The sequence below is a fragment of the Patagioenas fasciata genome, chromosome 11 (genome assembly GCF_037038585.1).
Source record: "Patagioenas fasciata isolate bPatFas1 chromosome 11, bPatFas1.hap1, whole genome shotgun sequence".
NCBI classification, from domain to species: Eukaryota; Metazoa; Chordata; class Aves; order Columbiformes; family Columbidae; genus Patagioenas; species Patagioenas fasciata.
This window is the reverse complement of record NC_092530.1, coordinates 20,392,643-20,406,644: the sequence shown is the minus strand read 5'-3', so window position 1 is coordinate 20,406,644 and position 14,002 is coordinate 20,392,643. Positions and strand designations below refer to the sequence as shown.

Sequence of the window (14,002 nt, the reverse complement as noted above, 5' to 3'; positions counted from 1 at the left end):
GAGAATAAGTCCCATTTTTACAAATGCCTTTGGAGCATGGAAACCTGATGGGCGATGACTTGCAGTGAGACTTTTCTCCAAAGGGCATAGCTTGCTATTGGAAACAGGATTTAAGTGACTTGATGAAGGTCAAGATCACCTGGTGAATACATCCTTCACGCATCTCACAGACCTCATTTGCCTGAATCTCATTGTATGAGTCTAGGAAAGACAGTGCATTTCATTTTCAGTTTTCAAATTTGCAAATCTAATGAAAAGTTCTTAAATTTGTATCTAGGTATTTAAATTGCTGAAATTATTGAGGTATTGGTGGTAAGAAGCGCTCACGTGTGGTTCCCATGTAAACATTTCCCTGCCTGCAGGCTGCAGTCAGGTCGCTGTGGCTGGGCAGGGCTGAGACCTACCCAGCCCCTTCATGAAATGCTCACAAAAAAGTAACTGTTCTTTTTAGTGCTTGGCCTCAAAACCTGCCATTATTTCTGTTTTTTAAAATATTTATACGTTATCTGAAACACATCCAATAACTTTGTGGTGATAAATCCCCGCCACTGGAAGCGGAGCTGTTGCTATGGCAGCACTCTGAAAAAGAGGCAGTTATGGGAGGAAACGAGGACAGTAAACAGCCAAGAAATATATTTCCTGAAGAAGCCTTTGCTGGACCTGCCCTGAGGCCCTTACTCATGCCACAGTGATTGCCAAAAAGCTGTGTCTTGGTCACAGGTCATCTGTGGTCAAATGTAACTAATTGATAATCTCACAGATCTTTTTCAGCCTGAAAAAAAATCCTGTTTTGAATGGATAAATTCCTGAAAACGTGGTATTGTGCTACAATTTGAAGGTTTGAATCAGATCTAGGGCAGGAGGAGTGGAGTGTGCAAGCCCACCGAGAGGAGGGTTTGCCACCAGCATGGCAGAGCGATGCTGACTACTTATCGACTGTGAAAGGCGGTGGGAAGCAGCACACGGACAGCAGATCTTGTGTCAGTAAGCAAAGGTAAGGATCCTGCACAATGCACAGGTCCCAGTGCTGCAGCCAGTGTGTGCTCCTGAAGGGCAGGGGTCTGGGTATTTACTGGTGGTCTGTAAAAACACCAAAGCCCACTGATGAGAACTGTTCACCTTTAGGTATTTAATGAGCTCTCCTGGGACTTCCTTAGCTCCCCCCTGAACCAGCTGGCAGTACTGGAAGAATTTGTGCAAGTGCATGTCCTGGAAGAGAAGAAAAACAAGTTAAATGCAGCAGCCTCAATGTTTGTCAACATGTACTCTGCAGCATACACCCAAGAATCTGCCGACATACCTGTGGCAGTGGGTCATGTCTCTAGCAAGCCCCATGTCACTACCAGTGGCACTCTTGGTCCCCAGTTGCCAGCTCTCAGCACTACAGTACTGCTCCATGCCCTTTTCAGTGCACACAGCCACTGCCCATCCCCTGGCTCCCAATTAATCTTGAGATTAAGCACAAAACTGCCAGCAGTCGTAAAATTCTCCTGTAGTTGCACTACCCTGAATCACAGTGTCCATCCAACACTGGTCTGGAGAAGCGGGAACCCTCCTATCCCAGCTGCCTCACCATCTGCCTCACCTACCTCCTACCGTCCAGCTGAGGCAGAGTCTCCTTCCCATTCCTCTCCCTCCTCTTCCAAGGTTAAATGTAATTACTGGGTTATTTAACTCTGAAAAGCATCTGGGAATGTAATTTGGTGAGGAGTTGAACTACTGTGCTGCTCTCAGTGCTGTACAGAATCAGTAAGACCTTAAAACAGATTTAGATGAAGCTGAAAGTGAGTTGCTGTGAATGTAAATGCAGGTGATTCCATCCAGCACAGGACAACAAGCCCTGCCAGGGGCATTTCCCCATGAGCCGCGCTGACAGGAGGTGCCCCAGAGCAGGTGCTGGGGATCTTTGCTGAACATCACATGAAGCTTGGGGAAGTCCATCACTACCATAAGATCACAGAACACATGAAGACTTGGTAAAACTGCCTGACCAGTTTCAAAGGGAAATTGGGACTTTTGTTTCCTTGTGTCTGCTGTTGTCAGAAAACATTTTTTTTCCTAAACTTAACAAAGAGTCTAGTATTTGGGGAAAACTCCCATTTCTACCAGTTCTTCTCTCTCTTGCATCATCGAAACAGGTCATTTGCTCAAATGTTTCCTTGGTCTTGCCAGTTACAATGCAATTAGCTAAGAAAACATCACGCTCTCCCTAGGTTCATTCATGCACACAACTATCTCATCACATCTAGACAAAGGAGCAGATTCCTGCAAGTAATCCCAGATCTGCTGCTGCAGAAGCATCTCAGTGCTGGTCTGCAAATACAGATACCTCTTTCCCACAGCACCCGTGGCACAGCAGTAGTAGAGATACAGCAATTGCTTCCTCTGCTTTTGTGTTGAAAGTCTTTAAGAACAAAGTGCTCAACTCACCTGGGTATAAATAGTCGAATCCAAATGGATTCTCACTTTAAATAGTGGCTTTGCTCCATCCACCCATTTTGCATCCACACTGGGCTGCTGTGAACAGACAACAGTCAAGTACTTGGTTTCAGACGGCGGTGAGACGGTGGCTCTGTGCAGACAGCCACCTGGTCAGAAGGTACCGGTTGGGGTAGAAGAACGGGACCCTCCCCAATGCAAACATCAGTGACCTCATTGCAGCCATGGCAGGGCAAAGGCATCACCGTGAGAATGTGCCCACAGTCCTGCTCTGAACCACAAACAACAGCCCAATCCAGCCTGCCACAAACGTATTCTCTGCAATCTTTATAGCCACACAAAGTGGAATTAAGAGTGTCCTGTCTCCCACCACTAAGAACCTTAAGCTTTGGGGGCTGTCCTGCAGCAGGGATCTTTCCAGCTGAGCAGAGCACAAACACAAGCCCAGAACTTACAGTGGTAACAAAAGCTCAGTTTTCCTCTTCCCTTTATGTTTAAGCCCATTTTAAATGGCCTTCATACCCTTCGTGACTCTGTGTCCCCAATACCCAGGTAGCCAGGGGGAAGGTTGGATGAAACAGGCAAATGCCGCTCCAGGGTGACAATCCGTCCGTCCTTCAGCAAGGGGACCCAGGCGTATCCCACTGTGGAGGCAACCAGCAACAGGGTTAGCGGACACACAGCGATACATGTTTAGCTTGAGTTCAAAAAAGAGCTGTGTCATCCTGAGAAAATCCAACTCGCCATCATGCAAGTGGCTTGAATGCGGCTGAGATCAGCCATGTCAGCCTTGTTAAAGCATGTTCTACCCGCTGACTCAGTGAATGAAATTCAGACACAGCGCAACCAAGATCAGGAGCGGACTGGAGGTTCAGAAATGGTGTGTGAGTCTGGAGCATCATGACAAGGGTCCTTCAGTTGCCCAAGGACGAATGGAGATACATCCCAACCAGCAGCACCTGGTCTCCCACACATGCCTTGTGTTGGCAGGATCAGCCTCTGAGGCCCTGATCTCGCATCAGGTTTTTGTTGATGACTTGACTGAGAGTAGATCCATTCATACAAATCAAGGATATGCAAAAATAGCTGCCAGATTGCAGCAAAAATTTGAGCTTTAGTATACACTAAAAACATTGTGTTTTACTCTGGTTTAGAGCTACGATTTGTATTAGGTTGCTTTCAAAAAAGAATTCAGATATGTTAGTATTTTAATCTAATATTTTTTCATGTTCCTACATTCATTTTATCTTTGACTCTTACACTCCAGCAGAAGTAATTTAAGCAGTGAACATACCTTGAGTTTCAACGGTGTCCTGTTTTTTCGATGTTGCCTTTGCATTAATTTCACAGCTGACATGATAGAAGGTGAAAAGCAAATGATGCTTTTGATGGAGGTGAATTGGAAGCTCAATTTTAATCTAAAATGATATCATGATAGATAAGTCTGTATTTTTAATTGTGGAGTAATATTTTAAGTTCTATTTTATTTCACAAATTCTATGTTGTATGCAGTTACACAAGACACATTCTTACCCATTTTAAATAACTCCTGGCTAATATTTTCATCATATTTGCACGTTACTTATTAATGGCAGTGTGTGACTGGAGTGCACAAAGCGTGACAGTAAAGACAGCAGAAAATAAACTGGCATTAAAAATTGACAAAGTTTCCGGCTTTGCTGAGCCCTTATACTGAGGCAAAGGGCTCACAATTATTTTTATCTGTATTTCACCCAGCCCCGGAAAAAAGAGATATCTTGAAAAGCCCCTCGGCTTTGTAGCATCCAGGAAAATGTGTTATTTCCCATCATTTTGTTTTTACCTCATCATAGAACTCCGGACTCTGGTTGTGATGCAGCACAGCAGCATATGCATTTGTGGTCAGGAGATGGCCTCCGGGTTTGCCATATATACACTGGAAACACAAACAAACCGCTGGATTCAAGGTTGCTGCCACGCTAAATTAGCCAGCCAGATTAAAACAGCATGGAAACTCAGTGTTTCCTTCTTGTCCTGCTCAGCCTGGCTGGTACAGAGCACACAGCAGTGAGCCCCAGGTCCCTAGAAATAACAGATACCCACCTTTAATGGCCTGGCATCAGCTTCATCTGAATCCCTGAACTCCACACAGACAGCAATATTCCTGGCCTGAAACGAGGGAGAACAGGAGGATGAGACACTGCCAGAGCCCAGCAGTATCACCCCAGGCCACACCGAGTCCAGCTGCAGTGGCTCTCCAGGTTGCTCACCTTTGCAAACACCTTCTGGTTCTCATACTTCAAGTGCAAGGGGTAGACATAGAGGTGGTTTTTGTAGACAGTGAAGGGATAACAGTATTTTGCAACTTCTGGGACAAGTTCCTCCACTTCAACTGCAATGTCCTCACAGCTTTTCTCAAAGGGCTTTATAGGAATGTAAGAAGCTGTGACACAATCTAGAAGAGAAGGAAAGCTTGGGTAAGTGCATGCCCCACAAATATGGGAAGTACAGCCCGCGTGAAAGGGAATTAGTGGACTGGAGCCCTACCATTGCTCTCGAGCATTCAGTTCTGTTCACATCAGAGGGTTGTGCGTGTTGAGCAGGCAGCAGGACTTGGACCATTCCCATTGAAATGATTAAGGGAAAATTCTCCCCTTGATCATGCAACACCTGTGGTCCCAAACTGCATTAGCAATACTGAGAACAGACGGGTGCACAGGCACTACAGGGCTCTGCTCTCCTTGCCAGGGGAGACTGCAGAAATGGTACGTGCCTGTAGCTCTGGGCAAAGTCAAAGGGTCTTGTGAACCATCCATGTCTGGGCAAAGACGGCTGCTCTGCCCAGGACCTGCACCTTGAGACTTCCAGGAATGTGAGCCATTAAGTTACTGTTTTATAAATCACGCAAACATCACCTGACTGAAGCAGACAGGCTGCTAAGATGACGACTTTCCACTAGGAAAGACTTTTGGACAGGGGACCAGACTACAGAACCTGTGATAGGAGCTGCAAAAGGTCCATGGAGTAACACTGAACACATCATGAGTGTTTTCTTTGCCTCAGCTTCTTAAAATGCAAAGTGAAGAATCATACTGACCATGTCTGTGAAGCCCTCTGGTGTTATGGAACAAAAATGCTATATGAGCTTGGTGTAAAAATAACAAAATCCCAGGCAGGTGCCTTCCTTTCGATTTAGGATGTGACAGCCAAACTGCAAAGCAGATGCACCCCTCAGGTAAACCTCGGAACTCGGACTACATCCCTCCACAGAATCCATCAGAAAGATGAGTCAAGGCTTGTGCCAATTACTCATTGAAACCCCAAATGCTCTTGTTAAGGTAACAGCAAAACTCCCCCTAGAAGCATTAACTCCTGAGGCCAGAGCCATCAGCATTTATTTTAAGATCCAAGATCCTTACTTGTGAAGTCCAGTGGGATGTCTTTGATGCCAATATTTAACTGGGCTGGAATGACCTGTAGTTTTGTCTTCTCTGGTCTGCATTAGGGAGAAAAGAACAAGAGTGTGAACATTGAAAACTCAGGCGCTGAACACACCAGTAGGGCTTTTTGTTACCCTCTGTGTATTTTAAAAATTGTCATCTCATGCTTACACCGAACTGTTTAAAAATGTATATTAAAATGCCTGCTTAGCCTCTGCACCAGTCTCTTACACTTACTTCTTATACTCCGCTAAAAGCTTCAGCATATCTTCATTTGAGATTTTGCTGCTGTCTTGCTTGTACAGAGGTGAGAATTTTCCTTCAGCATCGAGAGTGCCCTGGGAGTCTTTGAACACTGGTCTGCAGGAAAGAAGAGACACTTTTCTTAAATGTTGGTAAATATACGGACATTGAGGTCTTTGACTCATCAGGCTGAAGGGCAGTTTATCAGGCAAGAGGTTCACTGGCCTGCGACAGCTCTGAACGCTGCCAGGCCTCCACACAGACTGCAATCCTCCACGTCACATAGAATTACATGGTACATCACCCATTTCTCTTCTCTCCACCCAGGTGAGAAGGACACACCCAGGCCAGACACAAGCCTGGTCCACAATTGCAAGCACCTTCAATCCTTTTCCTCTAAAACCAAGTGGTAAAGTATCTTCCTATTTGCACATAGGCTCAGAGCATGGAAATCATCCTAGAAAAGGAGTGCGCAGTAAAGACCATTCTCGGGACATACATCAGCTTCCTCCTGAACGCAGAGCAGGAGATTGGACTCTGCCCTGGATGAATACCAGCATCTTTGCCCTTGAACAGAAAGGCTGTGGGTATCTGTATACAGTAAGGACATCAAAGCATCTGTACCCCCTTTCTGTGCAAACAGCTTCCTCTCAAACTCACAGGGATGCAGAACAATACAGCTTGCTACATCAGGCTGTTTGCTTCTCAACACCTTGGTCTCCAAATGCAGCTCTTTACCCAGCAGGAACAAATCTGAAACCCAAAGAAGCCCACAGCTATGCTGAGGCGCTGCATAGGCTGTGTGCTGGCTCCCAGGAGCGAGCTGCATCCCACAAACATGATCTTAAAGCTGAACGGCCAGTGTCACAGGAAAATTGAGCTCAAGAATACACACAGCAAGCTGCATACTACCAAATCCCATCCCACTGTGACAATCATCTGGTGTTCCCATGTCATTACCATCCCTTTTCTCAGCACCAAACAGCAATTTAGGAATAGGAGGCAGTGGCAGAGGGATGAACTTGCCTCAGGCCTTCCTCTGATGTGAGATTTAATGGAGTTAGCACTGATGTACTTTATGAGTCCCAGTAAAAGAACAGTGAGGGAACAGGATCACTATCTCCAGTCATTCTCAAGAACCTACATTAGAGTCTAAGATGGGAGACCAGACGCAGCTGATTGCGACTGCCAGGCCAGGGGATCCTCTGCCCTCATCCTGTCCCTGGCAATGGCTGGTGCCAGGAGGGAATTTCTGCAGCGATTCCTGCAGTAGCATGGGACACGGTAATTCACCCCCAGGAACGTTCTGTCCTGATAGCAGTAGCTACAGGTCAGCAGGAAGGTTACTGCCTTCCCAGCACTGTTTACTTTTTAATATTTTGTTTCTAATTCTAGATAGAGCATTTCAGGCCAATCCACATTCTGCCTTGGGAATGGCAGCCAGATTCTGCCCTCAGCTGTAACTTCACTGACTTCAGTCACTTGGCCCTTCGCCACTCGGACAGATCGTGTCCCAGACACCTCGCAGCAGCTCCCACCATGGCCAAAGCAGCGTCTGAGGTCACTAACCTGGCAGCCCAGCCAAAGGGCATCCTGTACTGCCCCAGACGGCTGCACACCTGCTTGGCCACCTTATGGACCTTCTGAGCAGTCTGCAAAACACAAGAGAGGTTAGTGTGTGCCGCGGCTTCCACATGGCCCTGGAAAAGGCGTAAAGAGCACTGCACCCTCCAGGGAAAAGAAACTTCAGGCATACAGTGCAACAGTCGCCAAAGCAGCTGACAGACATCCCTGTCGCTTCATACCATGCACATTTTTTACTTTTGCAAAGCAACAGTGAACATGTTGTGGGCACAATCATATTAAAACTGACTGTAATTGGCTCATCCTACACAAAGTGTGCTGAGGGAATGTCATCACATATCAGGTGTTCCATACATCGATTTTCCAGGGATTTTGACTGGCTGCAGCAAGGCAGCATCAGCTCCATCTAGGATGCAGAGACTGATGCCAGCAGTACCAGGGCCCCTCCCTGTACACCCTTTGCTACGGTTCCCCTATGATTATGGCTCTCTGCGTGGAGCAAGACAGAGGCAGGGTGAGCAGAATAAAGGGTGAAGCCATGTTTTGCTGCTACTAAAACATCACTTTTCCCAGCTGGTGTGAGCTGGGACCAGTTCAAGACACTGTGTGCAGCACTGTGTAGCAGTGCAGCCCCTTTCTCTGAGGATGAAGTGTCCCACTTTTTTACTGCCAGACCAGGCTTTGCCTTCTTGAACTGTAATGGGGAAAGGTCCCCCTGCCCCAACTGCTTGGATTTTTCTAAAAATCCTCTGCCTCCTCCCAGGGGAAAGAATCAGTTCTCCAAGGACAGCTCAGCTGATGCCGGTCTGGGAACAGCATGAGTAGCACAATCAAAGAAGAAACAGTATTTGCCAGAAAGCAGCTAGAGAGCAGCAGAAACAACCCATGTTTCAGACTACACTACTCTCCACAGCAGCAGACAGCATCACTAAGCAAGTACTCTCATGGCCCCATCCAATACCTTCCCCGGGTCCGAGTTTTTCATATACGGTTCTGCACAGTGTGTAATGCTGCCCTGCAGCACCTTCTCCACACGGGCCACCAGGAAGATCTCCACGTGTGGGTCAGTCACGGAGAAAACACCCTGCAATAGATACAATAAACTGTCAGAAAGCAGGACACTCTACCTGCACCTCTGGGTTTGTCCCTGATCATCTCACTGTTTCCTCCCACAACCCACACAGACCCAGCCCTGGTTGGTGCAGAGGACGAGCCATGGGGCCTCACAAGGCTTGAACATGGTCAGGTCTTGAAAAACTCTACCTGGTGCTTTGTCTATGGCTGCCAGTCAGCCCGAAGTGGCAATTGGCTTGAGACACTGACCAAAACCTGCCAGCTCAAGTGAAAAGCTTACTTCTGCTTCTCCACAGGGTGGATAATAACACACCACAATGCTACTGAACAGCTACAGCCTCAACAGAGATACAGAACAAGGACAAAGTCAGTTCTTCACCCGTTTAATGTAGCGCAGGCAAGACTCGGGGACTCCATGCACAAAGCTCTCGCCCAGCGAACGTCCCTTGGTGCTCTCTGCTCCTGATGGGGAGTTATCCAGCAGCATGTCACGCACAGATGGTGGGTTCAAGTCCACGTGGAAGTCAGCCGAAATCTTGCAATTATTCTTCAGGTCAAATAATGCCAAGCTTAGGAAAAAGGGCTCAACCTGGAAATTTGATTGAATATACGTGTCAAAAAATATGCGTGGTACAGGCTCAAGAGTATCAACATGTATTGCTTTCCCTGCTAGGTTTGTCTTCTGCATCTGTTTATTCCTTTAGTTTTGTACACCAGCATTTTAGAGAACTCCTACAGACAATCCATTTGCTTTATAAACACATAAAACCATTTTTCCTGCATCTTCCTGCATTTTGATCTAGTCAATTTAAGCAAAGCTACTTTAAAACCATCAATGAAATATGAAGAGTGAAATCTACAGGTTTTTCATATAAGTCATAAACAATGGAGTTAGGAAGAAAAGATGAGCCCAATCCATCAGACCTGTTTATCCTTTGGAATGAGAAAGAAATCAGTTCAGGAGTGTTTATATGCACATGCTGAAGACCACTCCAGTTATTGTCCAAAGCCCATCAGCTCTGGATGACCCAACTCAAAATGTTCCTCAGCTGCTACATGCTGGGTGGCACAGGAGCAAAGTCAGCTCTCCCAGCCAGGAGAGCTCAAACACAAGGCTAACACTGCTGAGGAGCTGCATGTGCAAAATGTGCCAATTCTCTTGTAGCCACTGACCTTGATGGCATAAACCAAGTGTCAACATTTCCACATATTTTGAATTCAAAGATCCCAGCAGGCATGCGTCCATGTAAAGATAAAAGAGGAGGCCTGAAGATAAGGCTGTGGTGAGTCCAAGACGTTACAGCACAACTTGGAGGCATTACACCAATACTAAAAATGTGCTGATTAAGTCTGACTCTGGGCCTGATTAAGGATGAATAACAAGAATCTCTGCTATCAGCAACACATTCATCAGCTGGGTGTTACTGAGGAGAACGAGCCTGGTGTACAAGCCCTGAGCTGCCAATATGAAACCATCACAAAAAAAGCCTTGGCAATTCAAACAGGCATCAGACAAAGTCCCATCAGCAGAGATCAGTCGGTGCCAGCGCTGCTGCCGCCCCTGCGATGCTCTCTGCTGCTCAGGCACCCTCATCTAACAACTTGACTCCAGCTAAGAGCAAGTGCAGGATGTGATAACAGGGCGTATGTTTTGGGAGGAAAGATTGGAGGGGCCTGGTCTATTCAGCCTGGCAGGACAAAGTCTGGGGAGAGAAGTAATAGTTGTCTGTAAATATCACAGGCTCAGAAAATACAAGGAAGAGTTTTTTAAGCTAAGGCACAGCTTTGGCACAATAACAAATGCACATAATAAAGTGGCTGTGAATACAGTCAGCCTGGGAGTCAGAAGAAGGTTTCAGAACAGGGAAATCCCTTGCCATTAGGGGAAATGAAATAAAACACAGCAGTGAGTGGTTTGGAGATGGAGCTTAATCATTTACCAACAGGACTTCAACAGGGACTCAGAACATGGCAGACACTCTCCATTCCCTATACCTCTGAACTGCTGGATTCCCAACAGTCCCAGTTCCTGTCACATCAGGACAGATGCCGTCCCCAAACACATGTTTGAAAGACCAAACTACCAAGGCAGACAAACCCTGCAATGACTTGGGGTCAGTAGCCACCACCTGCCCAGGTCCCATTGGAGGTTGTGGCAAAATTGGTTGTTTTTGTCCACCCAGATTAATCTGTCAAGGGCTTTTCTTGCTGCTGAGGAGAAAGAAGACAAAGCAGGAAACACCAGAGCCCCCCTTACATTGGTGGGTCCTTCTTCCGATCTGTCGCTGAGCTGAGCAAGGAGGTTGAGGGTCAAGTCCTGGCAGCACACCACGAAGCGCCTGCTGCACTTTTCCTCAAAGGGCTTCACGTCGGGCTCAATCCCTGAGAAGTCTAGCCTCTAAACAGCAAACAAACAAATCTAGTCTCATTAAAAAGAAAATAAACCCCTGAGTAACGTTAAGGGATCACATTACAGCCAATGCTATCTTAACTAATTGTTTTTTAAAGTGGTACAAAAGGTACAAGACATTCACAAATGAGTGCCATTTGGTGATGTTACACGAATGTACTCAAGACATGAATTCATGGGGATGTATCATTTTTTAGCAATCTGGTTTGCAGAGCACAGAAAACTAAACCTCAGTATGATTTCAGTTCCTTCCTGCTTTGCTGTAACCCTGGGGATCTTCCCAAACACCATTTAGAGCGTGGGGAAGAAAGAGGAACATAAGCCGTCGTTACACTCGGAAAAGTATCTTCCACTCTGAAGATCTGACTAGTTTAAGAGATGGTCCCTGTGCCTGAAATAGAGAGAAGGCACATGCTGTTGGGATCGTGAACATCATCTCGAACTGGAAGGCATTTCTAGATGCACAGCAATAACTGGTGTGGTTAGAACCAACACTGTCTGTGGAGCCGGCTGGGAAATCCAGACAGTCTTGATTATAATCAGCTCCTTCCTAACCCAGAACACCCATGCCTGGTCTCGACATTGGCTCTTCCAGAGAGCAGACATATGCGACCAAGATACCATCAGCCAGATAAAGACCCTCAGCCTCCACCACACCCATTGTACTGGCACTGGGGACACAGAGCTACTAAACACGCCTAAATACCAGCACATCTCTCAGAGACAATCTGCCACAGTCCTATTCATTTTTCCCTCTCAAATCCTGAAGAAACCTACATGCCAAATTTGGCTGCTGATACCTCACGATCAAGTAATTTCAGCAAAATGGGCTGCAATTGTTAATCTCATTCTGGGAAACTCTTCCTATTTTTTCCCTTATTTCTTTCTGAGGAAAGTACATTGTGGGTATACGTTCCTGCTCCCAGTTTCCTTAGCACTAAGCACACAAACACTCACATACACACCAGCACTGACTGGGGCAGCGACTTTGAATGCCCAGTGTTATAACAGATCTGACTGACCCACAGCAGGATGAAAAGCTCTGGGTAGAGAGGGAAGGCAGTGAATTCAGCCTAACCATTTGGTTATGTAAAAATATAAATCTTAGATGCTCCACACTGAATAATATTTCCATTCTTATTATCTGACTAGAACATAGGAAACTTCTCAAAGCTTCTCTTGAAAAAAAAAAAAAGCAGCCTCCTGAATGCTTATCTTCAAAGAAGTGCCAAGAGAAAAGTTCATTTTGTACAACTAAACCTTTTAAAGACTAATTACATTTCCTCGTTAAACCAGAATGTTCTTTTTGACAGGTGTGAACAAGCCAAAGCGCGCCAGAAGGAGAACCAGAAACTATGAAATAACTTGGAACAATTCTTTAAGACTGTGTCAACAATCGCAGCTCATTCCACTGAAATTGCACACCTGGACCTTGGCAGTGAGCTCAGCCAAGACATCGAAGTTGAGAAGAAAACAAGCCAATAGTCTATGAACCTCTACTCCATCCAGTGCATGAGAACAGCATGGGGTGGTTTTTTTTCCTGTTTGTATGTCCCCTACATTTGATAACTCGCTGAAGACTGAGGTTCTCCCTGTAAACCCCTGTCATGGCCTTTAATATCACTTCTCCCTGCTCCAGACGTGCTGAGCCCACACAGCATTGCAGGTGTCCTTGCAATATCACTTCTGCTTCTGCAACCATGAGAACCTCCCAGAGGCCCATATGATGGGTTTAAAATCCAGTAACATCAAGATGCATCACAAAGAAGCCAGCAAAGCGGGAGGCAGGCCATGTGTGGGGCTGCTCCGAGTCCTCCCTTCATTTGAGTTATCACCTGAGCACTGATATCTTGTTCAGTGCTCACTGACAGGAACATGGGCTGCACTGCTGTTCTCCAATCCACCGAAAAACATGCTGCCTCTGCAGGCAAATGCTGTGGTCAGACAAGAGAACAGGAGAGGGACCACCCCAAGAGAGCTCTTACAGATAGCAAAACCTCCCATTTGCAAACATGGGGATGTTTACCTGGACTTCTGGGTCAAAAGAAAAGAGGTTTTGTCTTCCTTCATTTCTGCTCAGTTTGTTCAGCTGATCTGTTTCTCTTCCATACTAGGACAAAGGAAAGCATTGATGTTACTGCCTGGCCACACAGAGGCAAACATTCATTATTTGAAAAGAATGGAAGCAAAACAAAATAAACATATTTCAGGTTCTCTTTGTGACACATGAGACGATGTAAGGCTTCTCAGCTGCAGTCACCAACACGGTGCAGTGATGGTAAAGCGATGTGGCTCTGCTAAATGTGAAAGCAGACAGAAGTAGGCAAGCACACTGTTGATCATGAATAGGAGGTGGCTGTCACCTAACTGCCCCTCAGCTCTCATGGCCAGGACAGTCACCCCTGCTGAGCACAACAGTACTGACCACAACGGGCCTTCATTTGCTCCAAATCTGGTTCTTCCTTAAGGGTCCCACACTTGGAGGTGAGGAGCGTGCAGCCTCAAAACATGGAGCTCCCTCCATGAGACAGGCAGATGAGACAACAGAGAGCTCAAAACACTTGCTGCCTGCCCAGCTGCCCCAGAGCTGAAGACAACAGAATGTGAAAAACATCTTTTAAAAACATGGTGGAGAGAATGGCTATGGGCTGGGCGAGCATCTCTGCAAACGCCATACCTTCATGAGCTCCGGATGCATGCTTCTCTCCAGGCTCTCCAGGATGTTGTCTGATTTTCCCTGCGTGCTTGATTCATCATCTGCAAGGACACAAAAAACAGATGTTCAAAACAACTGCAGGAGCACTGTTCTGCCAGAAATCATCCTGCAATATTT

General features: G+C 46.3%; 1 protein-coding gene across 8 annotated transcripts in view; it reads right to left on the bottom strand.

Annotated features, from left to right (window-relative positions):
- The window catches only part of DOCK11 (dedicator of cytokinesis 11), an 83,026-nt gene that overhangs the window by 42,715 nt on the left and 26,309 nt on the right, over positions 1-14,002 (bottom strand). For 6 of the 8 annotated variants that reach the window (XM_071813549.1, XM_071813544.1, XM_071813548.1 and 3 more), the window contains exons 9-23: positions 13,847-13,926; positions 13,196-13,279; positions 11,017-11,157; positions 9,139-9,348; positions 8,647-8,769; positions 7,671-7,753; positions 6,096-6,218; positions 5,838-5,914; positions 4,689-4,873; positions 4,522-4,587; positions 4,262-4,354; positions 3,734-3,857; positions 2,962-3,083; positions 2,431-2,517; positions 1,120-1,209 (exon numbers count right to left, since the gene is read on the bottom strand). In XM_071813549.1, the coding sequence (XP_071669650.1) occupies positions 1,120-1,209; positions 2,431-2,517; positions 2,962-3,083; positions 3,734-3,857; positions 4,262-4,354; positions 4,522-4,587; positions 4,689-4,873; positions 5,838-5,914; positions 6,096-6,218; positions 7,671-7,753; positions 8,647-8,769; positions 9,139-9,348; positions 11,017-11,157; positions 13,196-13,279; positions 13,847-13,926 (1,688 nt within the window). The remainder of the gene's footprint in view (positions 1-1,119; positions 1,210-2,430; positions 2,518-2,961; positions 3,084-3,733; positions 3,858-4,261; positions 4,355-4,521; positions 4,588-4,688; positions 4,874-5,837; positions 5,915-6,095; positions 6,219-7,670; positions 7,754-8,646; positions 8,770-9,138; positions 9,349-11,016; positions 11,158-13,195; positions 13,280-13,846; positions 13,927-14,002) is intronic. The other 2 variants (XM_071813545.1, XM_071813550.1) reach the window with 1 other exon arrangement.